The 15,312-nt window shown below is 37.0% G+C and overlaps 1 protein-coding gene across 2 annotated transcripts in view; it reads left to right on the top strand.

Moving 5' to 3' along the window:
* The window catches only part of TENM2 (teneurin transmembrane protein 2), a 2,177,747-nt gene that overhangs the window by 1,179,531 nt on the left and 982,904 nt on the right, over positions 1 to 15,312 (top strand). The window contains exon 1 of one of the 2 annotated variants that reach the window (XM_063447438.1): positions 9,822 to 9,956. The exons of the other annotated variant lie outside the window; for it this stretch is intronic. Within the exon in view, the coding sequence (XP_063303508.1) occupies positions 9,911 to 9,956 (46 nt within the window). The 5' untranslated portion in view covers positions 9,822 to 9,910. Of the gene's footprint in view, positions 1 to 9,821; positions 9,957 to 15,312 lie in introns of those variants that run through there. 2 annotated transcript variants of the gene reach the window in all.

Genomic DNA, 15,312 nt, shown 5'->3' on the forward strand with positions numbered 1-15,312 from the left:
TGAGTAGAAGAATGAAAAAGGAAATGCATTTACAGAATGCACCTGGGTAGTATAATCCTCACCTGGGGGATTTACCCTAATTTCTCTTTTGGAGTCTGGATACCTATTTACTTTGGTGGGGAACATACCACCTGGGCCCTGTAGACTGTGCAAAATCCTCTGCAAAATCCCCCAGCAGTGAGCACTTCTCAAATATTTGTATCATTATTTATTATCAACAATGAGCACTATAATTGTATTTCTGTTTTTACTTATAATACACTACAAGGCTATCCACCAGTTCAAAAGATCCTAAAGTGGGGTGTACATTACCCTAGTGTCAGGGTGGCGGTCCGGTGCCCAGGACCCAGACACAGTGTCCAGGCGGCGGCGCATGGACCGGGACCCATAATGCCTGATGTTAAATGGGAGTCTTCAGCGTGGAGGTGGATTAGCAGGGTCTGAGCACCAGCGTTTGTGCAGCCACATACCAAGACGCTGAATCAGCTTCAGCGGATACCAGGAACTAGGTGCTTGGAAATTAAGCAGACCTCCCAGGAGCTGAATAGGGAGGCTCTGCAGCAAGATTGTATCCAGTACCAGAAACAAGGATAGACTAGAGATAGGGACCAAACATGAAAACAAGACAGAACTAGTAGAACCCAGAACCAGAGAAGGATAGTAAGCTAAACCCAGAACATATACACAAGACATGAGGAAAACATGAACATAACATGGGCATGACTGGACAGGACTGTACATGGACTGGGTATACAAGCTAAAACAAGACAAGATAACATAGGCAAACCAAGAGGAGAAATAACTAAGTACTACATATGAAAATCATGGGGATTTAGTCACACTATATGATCATACATTGCATAAGCCTGCCAACAACGCCAATGTACCCCATATCTGGCAGGTACTACACTGCCTAATGTATGCTAAAACATCCATAGAACACATTGCACTTACCTGCAAGAAAGGGCAGAAGCCTTGAGGAGCTGCCTGCAGGACACTGAAACAAAAAGGAATGATGGAAAACAAATGGGTGTGGCAACATAAAACAAACATTTAAGGAATGAACCCAGAAATGCCAGCATAAAGAAAACCAGACATAGACTAGAAAACCAAAAACCCAGAAAACTAAGCAAGAATAGCAAAAAGAGTACTGGATACCAGAAGCCAAGTCCAGACATCAGAACAGAGCAGAGCAGATCATGACACCTAGACTGCTCTCTGAAAGCTGGTCAGAGGCTCTCTACACTGAACACTTTACTATTGGAATAAAAGAAGATACCAGATATCCCCAGACAGGGATTATACTGCCCAGGTGCATTTAAGTAGAGCTGCCTTAAGCTCTACACTCTGTAAGCACATTTCCTTTTCGATTCTTCACATTACTTGCACCAGACATTCTGTACTATATTTTGCTCTACTTTTTTTTAACACATCCACCAACATCTGAAAATACACCTACATCTGAGAATACACGTACATCTGAGAATACACCATAAGCACTACTCCCTCCTTCCATCACACCTATCAAACCCTGAAGTTGAATGTGTAGGAATTTAGGAGTAATTCTGAAGACTGTGAGGTAAATTTCAAGGTGACAGTGACAGGTGGAAAATCAGACTACAAAGACTACTATAGTTTTAAATAGCATGGAGTAGAAGTCTACACAAATGCCTGCTGGGGGATTTCCTGGGTTGTCAGGCAGTTCCCCAAAGTGGAAATAAAGTTAAAAAATATAATTAAAGCATTGAATTAATATTGTATACATATATTGTATATAAAAAGCAAACATTTAATAAATAATGAATGTACAAGGGGTGGTGCAGCAATAATGGCAATAATGGCAGCTGATAGTGTAGATTTAGTCGCTGTTACTGAGACATGGTATAATGAGAAAAATGACTGGGACATAGCAATACCAGGGTACTCTTTATATAGAAAAGACAGGGAAGGCAGGAAAGGGGAGGGGTGGCCCTGTATGTGAAGGATAGCATAAAATCTAGCCTAATAAAAGTTAGTGAGGTGAACATAGAGTCAGTTTGGGTTACGTTAGAATGTGGTAATCACACAGTAATTCGTGTAGGTATGATTTATAGGCCCCCAGGACAAATTGAAGAGTTAGATAATCTACTAGTTGAGGAAATAGCTAAAATGACAATGAAGGGGGAAGTTATCATCATGGGTGACTTTAATCTCCCTGATGTGAATTGGAAAACAAAAATAGCTGCTTGTGCCAGGAGCACACATATTCTAAATTCCCTACTATGATTGTCTCTAAAACAAGTCGTTGAGGAGCCAACTCGTAAAGAGGCCCTACTAGATTTAATGTTAACAAATGGAGATTTGGTATCCGATATTACTGTAGGTGAAAGTTTAGGATCCAGTGATCATCAATCAGTGTGGTTTAATATAAGAACAGTGACTGAGTCACACCACACAAAAACAAAACTTTTAGACTTTAGAAAAACAGACTTTTCTAAAATTAGAATATGTGTAAAGGAGTCATTATCAGACTGGAGCAATTTAAAGGGCGTCCAAGAGAATGGGATTATTTAAAAGTTGCACTACTGAAGGCAACATAAAATTGCATTAGGCTTGTCAGTAAAAGCAAAAAATTCAAGAAACCACTGTGTTACTCCTCAGATGTTGGCCAAAATAGTAAAAAACAAAAAGTTAGCATTTAGTAATTATAAAAAAAACAAAGTGAGGAAGACAGAATGATCTATAAGATTAGACAGAAAGAGGCTAAGCAAGTTATAAGAGCTTCCAAATCACACACAGAAGAGAAAATAGCACAGTCAGTAAAAAAGGGGGACAAAACTTTTTTTAGATACATAAATGAGAAAAGAAAAGTAAAACAAGGATTAGTTAGATTAAAAACAAAAGAAGGAAGGTATGTAGATGAGGATAAAGGTCTAGCTGACTGCCTCAATGAATGTTTGTTCGGTATTTACAGATGAATATGAAGGAGAGGGACCTCAGTTAAGAAAAAGGATAAATGAGTTATTTATTACACGCGAGTTTACAGAGGAAGAGGTTCTATTCAACTGTCAAAAGTAAAGACAAATAAGTCAATGGACCTGATGGAATACACCCAAAGTGATTTAAAAGAGCTTAGTGGTGTACTAGCAAAACCATTAACAGATTTATTTAACCAATCATTGATAACAGGAGTAGTCCCAGAAGATTGAAAGTTGGTGAATGTTGTGCCCATTCACAAGAAAGGTAATAGGGAGGAGTCTTGCAACTATAGGCCAGTAAGCCTTACTTCAGTAGTGGGGAAAGTGATGGAAACCATGTTAAAGGATAGGATTGTTGAACATCTAAAAACACATGGATTTCAAGATCAGAGACAACATGGGTTTACTTCAGGGAGATCATGCCAAACTAATCTTATTGATTTTTTTGATTGGGTAACTAAAATTAAAGATCAGGGTGGTGCAGTAGACATCGCTTACCTAGATTTCAGTAAGGCTTTTGACACTGTTGCACATAGAAGGCTTATCAATAAACTGCAATCTTTAAGTTTGGATTCCAATATTGTTGAATGGGTGAGGCAGTGGCTGAGTGACAGGCAACAGAGGGTTGTAGTCAATGGAGTATATTCGAAGCTTGGGCTTGTCACCAGTGGGGTACCTCAGGGATCTGTAGTTGTCCAACTACCAGGATATTGTATGTATTTTAAATGGTTTTAAATGTTCGTATGAATAAACCTTTATCAAGTTACATGCATCTGGTATATCTTCTATCCTGCTGGAAAGGGGGAAAGAGTCATCCCTAAAAAAGGACTCACGGGCCATTATACTTAGAGCCAGGTTACAGGCTCTTACTCAGGTGAGAAGAATACCTCCACCTTTATTTCTGATACCTAAAGTTATAAGGATTTCAACACCAGGGCGAATTTTCCCTGTTTTCTCTTTTTTTGTTCTTTCTTGAGGAACATACAACAAACGGATCGGATATTACCCAGATACCTTACATACCCTTGAGAAATTGCCGGGGAGTAAGTGATTAATTACTAAGCGCTACACACTCTCACTATCACATATTGGTTGTGTATATAGTGGATTTATTGTACTGGATTATAATAGGATTGGAGAGTTCCTATTTTTTGTGTGTGAGCTGCTGCACTAAGAGCACCTTATTTTGGAAATTATTTTAAGCGCCTGTTAACACAGATTACTTTGTATACTTGTTATACTAAGTTATGTAACAGGGTTGATGTTCCAGGAGGGATAAGCCAAATGGCTAATGATTTGGGTAAACTAGAAAAATGGTCAGAGTTGTGGCAACTGACATTTAATGTGGATAAGTGCAAGATAATGCATCTTGGACGTAAAAACCCAAGGGCAGAGTACAGAATATTTGATAGAGTCCTAACCTCAACATCTGAGGAAAGGGATTTAGGGGTGATTATTTCTGATGACTTAAAGGTAGGCAGACAATGTAATAGAGCAGCAGGAAATGCTAGCAGAATGCTTAGTTGTATAGGGAGAGGTATTAGCAGTAGAAAGAGCAAAGTGCTCATACCATTGTACAGAACACTGGTGAGACCTCACTTGGAGTATTGTACGCAGTACTGGAGACCGTATCTTTAGAAGGATATTGATACCTTAGAAAGAGTTCAGAGAAGGGCTACTAAACTGGTTCATGGATTGCAGGATAAAACTTACCAGGAAAGGTTAAAGGATCTTAAAATGTATAGCTTGGAGGAAAGACGAGACAGGGGGGATATGATAGAAACATTTAAATACATAAAGGGAATCAACACAGTAAAGGAGGAGACTATATTTAAAAGAAGAAAAACTACCACAACAAGAGGACATAGTCTTAAATTAGAGGGACAAAGGTTTAAAAATAATATCAGGAAGTATTACTTTACTGAGAGGGTAGTGGATGCATGGAATAGCCTTCCAGCTGAAGTGGTAGAGGTTAACACAGTAAAGGAGTTTAAGCATGCATGGGATAGGCATAAGGCTATCCTAACTATAAGATAAGGCCAGGGACTAATGAAAGTATTTAGAAAATTGGGCAGACTAGATGGGCCGAATGGTTCTTATCTGCCGTCACATTCTATGTTTCTATGTTTCTATGTTAAAGTGTCCTTAAAATATATATATATATAAAAGCAGGGAGAAAAAGAAAAAAATGGAAAATATATAGCGTAGTATGTCACTGTCCAAATAAATAGAATAAAACAAAAGAAATACACTCACAATTTCCTGAAGCTAAAATTGTAGCTCCAATTTAAACACCTGGCCAGAACAATCCCCACCTATGGATATAGTGGGGTTCTTGGTGGTTGCAGTCACTCAAATGGTGGAAACATTAGCCCACTTGTGTATAGTGCCCACTTGTAAATATAGATGATGGTCTTTCCCCTCCATAAATATAGGAGAAAAAGGAAAAAGAAAAAAAATAGTGTGTACCATAAGGCACAGAATACAATTAAAGTGGTAAGAAATGTACTCACATTTGATGGAGCAGGTGTGTACTGCTCTATCCCTCGGGCTTGGGTGGTACAATCCCCACCACAGATATGGTAGTTCAAGCAGAATAGCAGCAAAGGTTGGTCCAATAAAAAAGTACTTTTATTTAAAAGTATAACACGTATTTAGGGCCTCCACCCACCACTCAATACACTCAAATTGAGGAAGATAGACAACTCCTCTCAAAGTGAGCATATTGGTTCAATGCTCTTCCAGGGCAGACCATGCACAGAGTACTGCTGAAGAGAAAAAAGCCCTGTATTTGTACTACACAGCGCAAGCAAATTTAATGACACACTTGCACTGTGTTTTCTTGTGACTTTTCTCTGGTGCCTCCATAAGTGGGATACCAGAGGACAAAAGGGTCAGGAAAGCATATTGTGCATGTGTTTGGAGGGTTGTGGGATTGTGTGTATGTAGAGTGAGCTGATTGTGGTGTGGTGTTTTGTGTAAATAGGTCAGTTTCAGTTGTGTTGTGTTTGTGGTGCAAAATGTGTGGCTTGGGGCTGTAGAGAGTGGGAGAGTGTGTGTGTATAATTTGCATAGTATGTATAGGGGAAGTAGTGAGTGTGTGCATAGGGATTGTAGTGTATGTGTGTATAGATGATGCAGTGTGTGTAGGGGTTGTAGAGAGTGTGTGTTTAGTGCATGTAGTATGTGTGGGATCTAGTGTGTTTAGGGGATACAAAGTGTGTAGGTCAGTAATATAGTGTGTGTGTGTGTGTGTGTAGAGGACCCAGAGTGTGTATAGGGGATCTTGTGTGTGTGGAGAGGATAGGGAGTGTGTGAAAGGGATGTAGTGTGTGTGTATCAGAGATGTAGATACAAATGCAAAGGGATACAAAGTGTGTAGGTCAGTAATATAGTGTGTGTGTGTGTGTAGAGGACCCAGAGTGTGTATAGGGGATCTTGTGTGTGTGGAGAGGATCCGGAGTGTGTGAAAGGGATGTAGTGTGTGTGTATCAGAGATGTAGTCTCCACAGGTGATCAAGTGCGTAAGGTGCAGTGTGTGTGAGGGATGCACTGTGTATCTAAGGAGTGTAATGTGTGTGAGGGATGTAATCTGTGTGTCTGAAAGGGGCAGTATGTGAGGGGTTCAATGTGTATGCGTGAGGGTTGCAGTGTGTGTGTTCAAGGGATACAATGTGTGTGAGAAGTGCAGTATGTGTGAGGGATGCAGTGTGTGTGAGTGGTGCAATGTTTTTGTCAGGGGTGCAGTATGTGTGCGTGTATGAGGGGTGCACTGTGTATGTGTGAGGGGTTAAATGTGTGTGGGGGGGTGAAATGTGTCTTTGGGGTGTACTGTGTGTGTGTTAAGGGTGCAGTTTGTGAAAGATGCAATGTGTGTGTGGGGTGCAGTGTGTGAGGTATGCAGTGTGTGCAGGGTTCAGTGTGTGTGAGAGTGCAGTGTGTGACTGTGTTGGGAGGTATTGTGTGGGGAGGGCAAATGGTACCAAAGCAAATATATTTTTTTTTATTTAAAAAATAAATACATTTTATATACCAGTCCCTTCTTACCATTGGCCCTGGAAGGGAAACATTGCAAGCGCTGGTGGTCTGGTGGTGAGAGAAATCTAGTCTGTAGCTCCATCGGCTAGAGTTCACTCTTGCGCGATCCGGCATTGAGTGTTGCTATGGTAAATCTGGTAATTCTCTGAGCTTCTGAGCTTCATCACCCGGCAGAGCTGCAGGTTAGAGCTCCCCTATCCTCCTCTCCCTTCTCCAGATATAAGTGAAAGTGAGCCAGTGAAGGATCCTCTAATCTCCTGTGTCAGCCTCCGCAGTCCACTTGGAACTTTCCCGGTTTGTCCAATGACAAGTGTTTAAAACAAAGGCCTTTATTTATAATGCTGGAAAAAACTCAAACATTTAAAAATAGTAAAATATGGAGACTGACCTAACAGCCTAATTATATTTGTCCTCAGATTTTGCTCTGTTTAAGTATTTGTATTTTTCAGTCCCCTAAAATATGCTCCCATGTAACTCCAGCAGATGTATGAGTCCTGATGTAATGCTAAGATGATTCACCCTTGTACACCCCTTGCAATTTTAGCGTGCATCATATTCGTCTATCCTGGTTACTAATAGAGGGAGCAGAATTGTTCATCTTTCTCAATGTGCAATGACTGCACGTGAGCATACGACAGAGCTCTGTACAAAAAGACACACACACCTCCACTCATTTCTAATCCACCAAAGAAGGTATACTTACCTTCTCCCTTTCTAGATCATCCTTATCATTGTCACATCCATCCCAGATTAATTTTAATTGATATACACATTCAATATTTATCTGTATCATTAGATGTACTAATAAAATTCCTGACGTGAATGTTTAAAAAATATTTTTTTCTTCTGCATTTTTTTGCAGACCCCTTAGCAACCCCTTTTGTATTCCTACATGGTTTATGTTTAATAACGCCCACTAAAACTCGGAGGTGTCTGTAAGAACTTAGGAGGCATCTTTTGAAAGAGTCGGGCAGCATGGGCCGTGTTGGCGAGTTCTTTTAGATTCTGACTGACTGCCAATGCCAGCATTTGGACAGATTTTCACTTGACACTGATAAAATGGTGTTTCTTCCATTATAAAACAGTGCTAGCAGTATTGCACTCAGAGTTCAGTTAAATAACAATGAACAGAAGCTTTCTTGATCCCTCATTTCATTTTGTAAAGTTGACAGGTCTGCATTTTGAAGACGAAAAATCATAATGAATATGTTTTGTATAGAATAATTCAACTCGATGGTACACCATTGTGATTTTGCTTCAAAGACCAACTGAAATATGCATGCAGCTTCTTATATAAAGCCTGACAGGCTTTGAATGTGGTGCATCTGTCCATTCTCTTTCCATGCCTTGTGTTTTAATGAGTCTCTGACATCCTTGAGTGCTGTTAAGTGAAGGTTTTGATTGAATAGATTCAACGCAGGGAGACAAACCTGAAAACTGCTTCTTTATTAGGATCAGAGGATCCACTTTATCAATAGTCCCTATCATTGAATGTATTTACTAGACCTCACGGTTACAATCCAAGCTTGTATAGGGGGTTTGGAGTTTCCATGCTTCCTAGCAAACTGAGCGTGCTTTAATATTATACCAAAATACACAAACACATTATATATTTAAAAAAAAAAAAAAAATTATATCAGAAATCTATTACACTTTTTTTCACAATTTATAATATTTGTGCAAATGTTGCATACCTTTTTTGTTCTTTATATATATATATATATATATATATATATATATATTTAACCCTTTCAGTGCCAGACAGATAAGCATCATCTGACTCTCTCTGTATTCCTCAACCAGTGCTTGTGACACTGGAAGGGTTAATGGGTTAAGGATACTCAATCAATAGAATGAGGTATAGATTCACTATGTGCTATCCACATGCCCCCATGTGATCGGTAATGTGAATATACAACATCCTCGCAGCCCAGGCACTCGTACACCTGTTCCATATGCATAAACCATGTAAAAGCATACTTGAAACTACATTAAAAGAAAGGGAGAAAATATGAAAGAAACCAGCATTTTATTATGTATCTTTTTACCCACTGGGACCAGATTGTTAGTGATTCATACCAGGCAACTTTCAGTCTGTCACTCAGATTACACTGAGAGTATACAAATTGGCAAATTATTGATATATTTTGTCTGCCTGAATAAAAATGTGAAGTAAATTGCAGATAAACACATCCCAAAACAATCACGGATTCTCTGCTACACGTTAAAATGTCAGGCAGGCAAAGTAAGTAAATAAATAAAGACACTGATTATCTCAGTTCTCCAACCTAGAAAATACAAGAATGGATTGGAAGATTAAAAACAGCAAGTGTAATGCTAAGCCCGAGGAATGAACAGTTGTGAAGAAAAAAAAAAGAAAAGAATTGGCTTTGTTCTTTTGCTATAAGTCTATTCTGTGTTCCTGTGTTGTGTGTTGTTTTTTTTTTTTTGTTTTTTTTTATTGTTCATTTCTCCACCTATCCTGTGCCTGCGTGACTTTCCCCTTACTGTACCTATCCCTGGCGTTGCATTGTGTCTTTGATTCACATATGTTGTCACATTCCATTGACTCGTGCCTCTTCTCTCTTCTTGTACTCACGCCTAGTGGTGCTTTAGCCAGAGCTTGCAGCATCTCAGGCGAGTTTTAATCATGTGTGATGCTCAGCTGGATCCAAGGCATCTCTGCTGCCTTTTCACTCTTGCACAAGATTGAGCTGGTGTCACATCGCTTCTCTTCTTTCTCCCGTAGAAGGGACTTGAAAGGGGGAAGAACCAAACAAAAAAAAAAATAGAAAAAAAAAGGAGAGAAAGGGAGAGGGAGAGAGAAACAGACACTTTCTGCAAGTGTTTTCTTGCAAGCATAAGGACTTACTGTAGCTGTGTATATCCGATCGGAATAGAGGGAACGGCTAGAAATGCTTCAGTCTGCTAATAAGGGAAGGAAGCCTACAAATGAGGCAGGTAAGTGCATTGTATCTGTGCTAGAGCATATGAAGTGATCCCCTTGTTTTGTGTGCATGTCTATAGATTGATCCTGATTTCCTCTTCACTGAACAAGCGTGCCTGCAGCAGGGAATAGCCACAATATTTATTTAGCTTACAATAGAAGAATTCTTCAGGATCTGGCTCGTATATATCTTGCAGCCTATTTCATGCTTATCTGATCCCTGCCTGGTTGCACAGGCTCCATAAGGCATTTGTATTTGGAGATAATAGCAAAACTGCATATTTTGTAGACTTGGCAAACAGTTGCTAGGAAGCACAGCAAAAAAAAATATGTGTCTATGTTAGTATGTAGATAGATAGATAGACAGATAGATAGATAGATCTGTGTGAGTTAACAGCTTGCAGAATTACAGATCTATAAAGATTTTCTATCCCTGTTAATATTATTGAAGCGACAGCACTTTAGAGCATTGCCATTGAAATACTTTTAATACGATATATAGATGTCTTTTGGTTATTAGCTGTATGGATTTGTTGAATTGACGTAGGTATTTTTTATATATACATACATATATATATATATATATATATATTTTATATGATGAGGAAGCAGCTTGCAAATGGAAATACAATATTAGCACCCTAACTGTGTGGAACATTTTTTTTTTCAATGTTAATACTATGGCGTTAAGGGCAATAGGTTAATGCTGACTGCAAGATGAAGTTTACTCTAGAAGTGGCATTTAAGCACATTGAAGTCTGTCTAATTATTGAATGCACTTTAGCGAGGAAATAACTTGTTAAAATTAACTTAGACCGGAGAAAGACAGGTGCTGCGGGATTTTGGCACAGGAGTCTATGGTTTTTTTTGGGGGGGGGGGTTTTTTTCTTTTTCTTTTTTGCTTTTTGTTTGGAAAAAAACAATGGCACGTTTTATTCAGAAAAGGTTGCCAATGCTGAAATTTCCATACCAAAAAGTAGAAAAATGCAGGCTTTATTCTGGTAGCAGTGGATATTATTGGGCAGCTGAATGTGCACAGTTCTCTTGGCATATGCAAGAATGTGATGATAAATTAGTTGACCCAGTGTAGCACTGTTCACAAAAAGTATCTTGATTAGCAAGCTTTAAAGAAACCCATTGATTTTTTTTTTCTTCTTTCTGAATATCTAGCATTGTCCTTTAATCCCATCAGGCGTTCATTCCATGCAGGAACAAGAGGTATAATTATTCTCTTCTGATACAGTTCTGATACATGTATAGTTCATAGAAGTAACTTAGGAAATGTATGTCCTCTTGCACGGTTTGAATGGATGTGTTGATCACAGCGATGATAAACTATTGAGGCTTTTGTACCAATCTGTCCACAGTGATATTGCATCAAGTAAACATTTTTATATTAACCCAATCAGTTGCTAATGGGCCTGTAACCAGAATCAATAAAATGTAGGACACTTCAGCACGGAATGAGTTCACAGACAGTCTTGTTCCTCTCTGATTATTAGATTTTGTCGTAGAGCTCATGCCAAATGGTATCCCATATGCTCTGATATAAAATTGTACTGCTATGGTTTGCTTTCGATGAAATGCAGAGGTAATTGTATTTTTAGACAGTGCAGGTAGTAGCCCTGGAGATTATATTTATTATGCGATATGTCAAATGTTGGGATTGTGGCTGATTTATTTTTTTTTATGTTTTTTTTTTATTTATTTTTTTACATGAACAAGCTTTGGAGTTTGCATTACTATTGGGATTGTTCTTAAAACTGACGTTAAGTTATGTGTTTTTAATTGCATACTCAAAAAAGAGTGCATAGTCTCAATTTTAATATTGTATATTTTTAGCACTATATATATATATATACACACACACACACACATACATAGGTGCACACACATGTGTACACATACATAAAAATAATTGAACCTTTTTGCACACAAAAAATGTGTACTTAGTTATTCAGTTCTGTATATACATATGAACCACTCATTATAAATCTTCATTTTGGCGTGAACAGACATTTAGAATAATCCACTTTCTCCCGCTATATCTCTATATCTGTGTCTGCATTGGAAATATTGTTTGTTTTCAGTCCGATTATTGTTTTATTAGTGTAATACAAGGCTAGCGTGTATCAAAATTGTAATTGTTTTTTTTTTTTTTTGAAGAACAACCTGCAGCTTATCATAAATACCTATAAAGTTTGGATTTATAATTGGATTCGAAAATAAGTCGCTTATTAAAACTGACTCATGGTATTAACATAATTGGTTTCAATACGTATACATTGTTTTTTTTTTTTTTTCCGTATAACACAATGTATATGGCATAACACCTACTTGTCTGTTTGTGTGTGTAGCCGAGCTTTTTATAGTACTTCCAGTAGATGATGCTAGAGAGTAAAGGAAAGCTTATTTATATTGGAACACAAGACATTAAGATTATAGAAGCAAAGGAAAAACCTAACAGGACCTGCTGTTACCACTTACCTGAGAGGGTGATTAAACTTGAGAATATAATAAACCTTTCCTTTGTGTTTAATGCTGAACAGGAGTAAAGCTGTCACACTACCTTGTTCCCTTGCCTTTCAAAGGGTTTTCGGTTTCTCTTTCAAATGAAAATGCCTTCCGATAAGCATGAAACATAACTTCAAGCTAAAATCCACCAAACCCTCTGGATTCACAACAAGCGTAAAAAACTAGAGGGTTAATCAAAACTACCTGCTCCTAAATCTATTCATCCTATGTTTACGTGTGAACGACTTTGTGAAATATGATAGTAGACTTTTGTTAAGCGTAGGAAGTGGGATCCTTTAGGACTCCAACTATCACAATCCTCAGCTCTCATAATGCATAGGCAGCCTTCTTCGTAGCTGAGCATAATAGGAATACAGGTCTACAGGTACCATGCAATATATAACCTATACCTTCCGAAACCGTTCTAAACAGAAACCAATGTTAATAGATTTATAAGCAAAGAATAGATATGTGATGCATTCAGTGCCCTAAAGGCTAACTTTGTTACAAAATGTATAGCACATGCCTATGGATTTCTAAAGGTGTACTTTATGCGGGCCTATAAATATTAAACACCCATAGTCAATGAAAATGATACAAGACTTGAACATATACAAGATATCTTGACAACTCTATAAAGTCCAAAGTCGAAAAGAAAAAGAAAAAAATATATAGCGAGAGAGATAACACGATGGCTAGCCTAAAAGCTATAAGGGCATAGTTATGGTAGGAGGCTTTGTGGTAAAATAAGATGACTAGAATTGCAGTATGTAGATAGATATTTTAGTGATGCAATTTCAACTAAACACTGACCTCTAAATGCATTTATATCTAGTATTTATATCTAGTCATATAACAACCACTGAAAGATCCGCGGTACTTTCTATATGGGCTTTGTAGTATATATAAAAGTATTTGTATGTACACGTATTATATTATACAAATCCCCTGTTGTAAGATACCTTTTTATGATGGACAGTAAATGGCAATATACACAAGAACTCCAATAAAGCACTGAAATTAAGTTCATTGTACTTTATTAATTATAATTAAGTTTTGGCAAATTCTAAATTTTTTGTGCAATATATCATCACTGCATTATTCAGACAAGCAGAGTAAAAAAACTACGGCATTGAGGAAAGATATCAATATGATTGTGTGTAAACTATACGCATTCTAACTGGCTGATTCTTATAGATGTTAGATTTCAGGTTGAGATGTGATAATCACATCTTACATAGAATGCAGACCTTGCAGAATGTCACCACAGATGGGACTACAGAATCATAAACAAGTTAAACCAATGCAGAAAGATACAATCAGTCAATATGAAATCAAATATGGTAACCTTCAGCAGGTAAAAGCTTGATAATCAGTATTTGAGGCTCTGTATTGATTGTAATGGTGATCTATTCCCACTTATACCATTTGGGCTATTTTTAATGATTTTTTGATGGTTATCAAAAGGTCAGACAGGTTACCAGACAATAGCAAGTTAGCACTCTAGATGTAATATTGTAGACAAAATAAATTCTGAATTTTCTGGCTTGTGGTCTGTTAGTATTTCATAGTAACGCAAGTTGCATGAAAAAAAAATGTATCCTCTCTTTTTTACAACTCAAAATTTGAAAGTGGTACAATATATTTGTTGATCGCATTAACTGATTTTTTGTTTTTAACGGTTAGGCTTGTTGATCACTTCCACAAAGTGAATAATGTTATGATCAGTTTTTCTAAAAGTACTAACTCCAAATCTATAGAGTAAAATCAATTTTTTTTAGAATTAATCTCTGCATATAGATGCTAATACTAGGATGCTTTCATTTAATAAGTATTAGAAGATGCATGACTGTTATTACACAGTTGATAAAAGTAAATATATTCTAAAAAAAAAGAATTAAAATAAAACACAGTGCCTTATTTGTTAATAGCGATTTCTACAAAGCATTTAACAATTTAACTGCATGTAACACAAAAAATACTATAGTGCTCGAGATAGAATATTTACTGAACATCTCTTTTCAAGATTAAAAAATAATATAGAATATTTACTGAACATCTCTTTTCAAGATTAAAAAATGTTAAAACCATTACAGTATATTATACGACTGGAGAGAAAAGAGCAATGAAGCACATAACTTTAATATAATTATCTGTTAATACTTTACCATACTTTACCACTTCATAGACGATATCTATCAGCCCAAAATAATCACAATTCACTGTAACAATCCAGAATGAACTGAGTGTTTTATCGTGAAAACAATTAGGCTTCATGCATATGCTCATGAAGACTATGAATGTTGGCTACTCAAAATTCTGTACAGTTATTTACATCTGTCAACTATAAAGTCAAATTTTTAATGTTTAAACACATAAAAAAATAAATGAATATGTATTACATAGATGTCTTGGTTGTAGCACATTGAAGATTAAGAGCAGGGCAGAAAATAATGGGTTATCTTTATTTTGGCTAGCGTTAGTATGCCAGTGCATGCTATACAAATCCCCCAAAAACTCGGTCTAACTCCGTGTTCTCTTTTAAAACATTTCTATTGCCTGTTTAAATTTGATTAGAAAGCTTAATTTGCAGGGGAAGAATATCATTATAAAAAATAATAAACAGAATATAATGATAAATAGAATATAATAAACAATACATAATTTTACACCTAGTCAACCACACATCAATCGGAAAGAGTAATTTGTTCTTAAAATAAAATTTAAATTATACTGGATTAAAGGTTCTAGACTGCCATGTTACAGAATTGTGAACTGGACAATCAATTTAAGATTGTTTTTGAAATATTGACCGAGAGCAGCTGTACATATATATATATATATATATATTCAAAT

Source organism: Pelobates fuscus, chromosome 3 (genome assembly GCF_036172605.1).
Source record: "Pelobates fuscus isolate aPelFus1 chromosome 3, aPelFus1.pri, whole genome shotgun sequence".
In the NCBI taxonomy this organism is placed as follows: domain Eukaryota; kingdom Metazoa; phylum Chordata; class Amphibia; order Anura; family Pelobatidae; genus Pelobates; species Pelobates fuscus.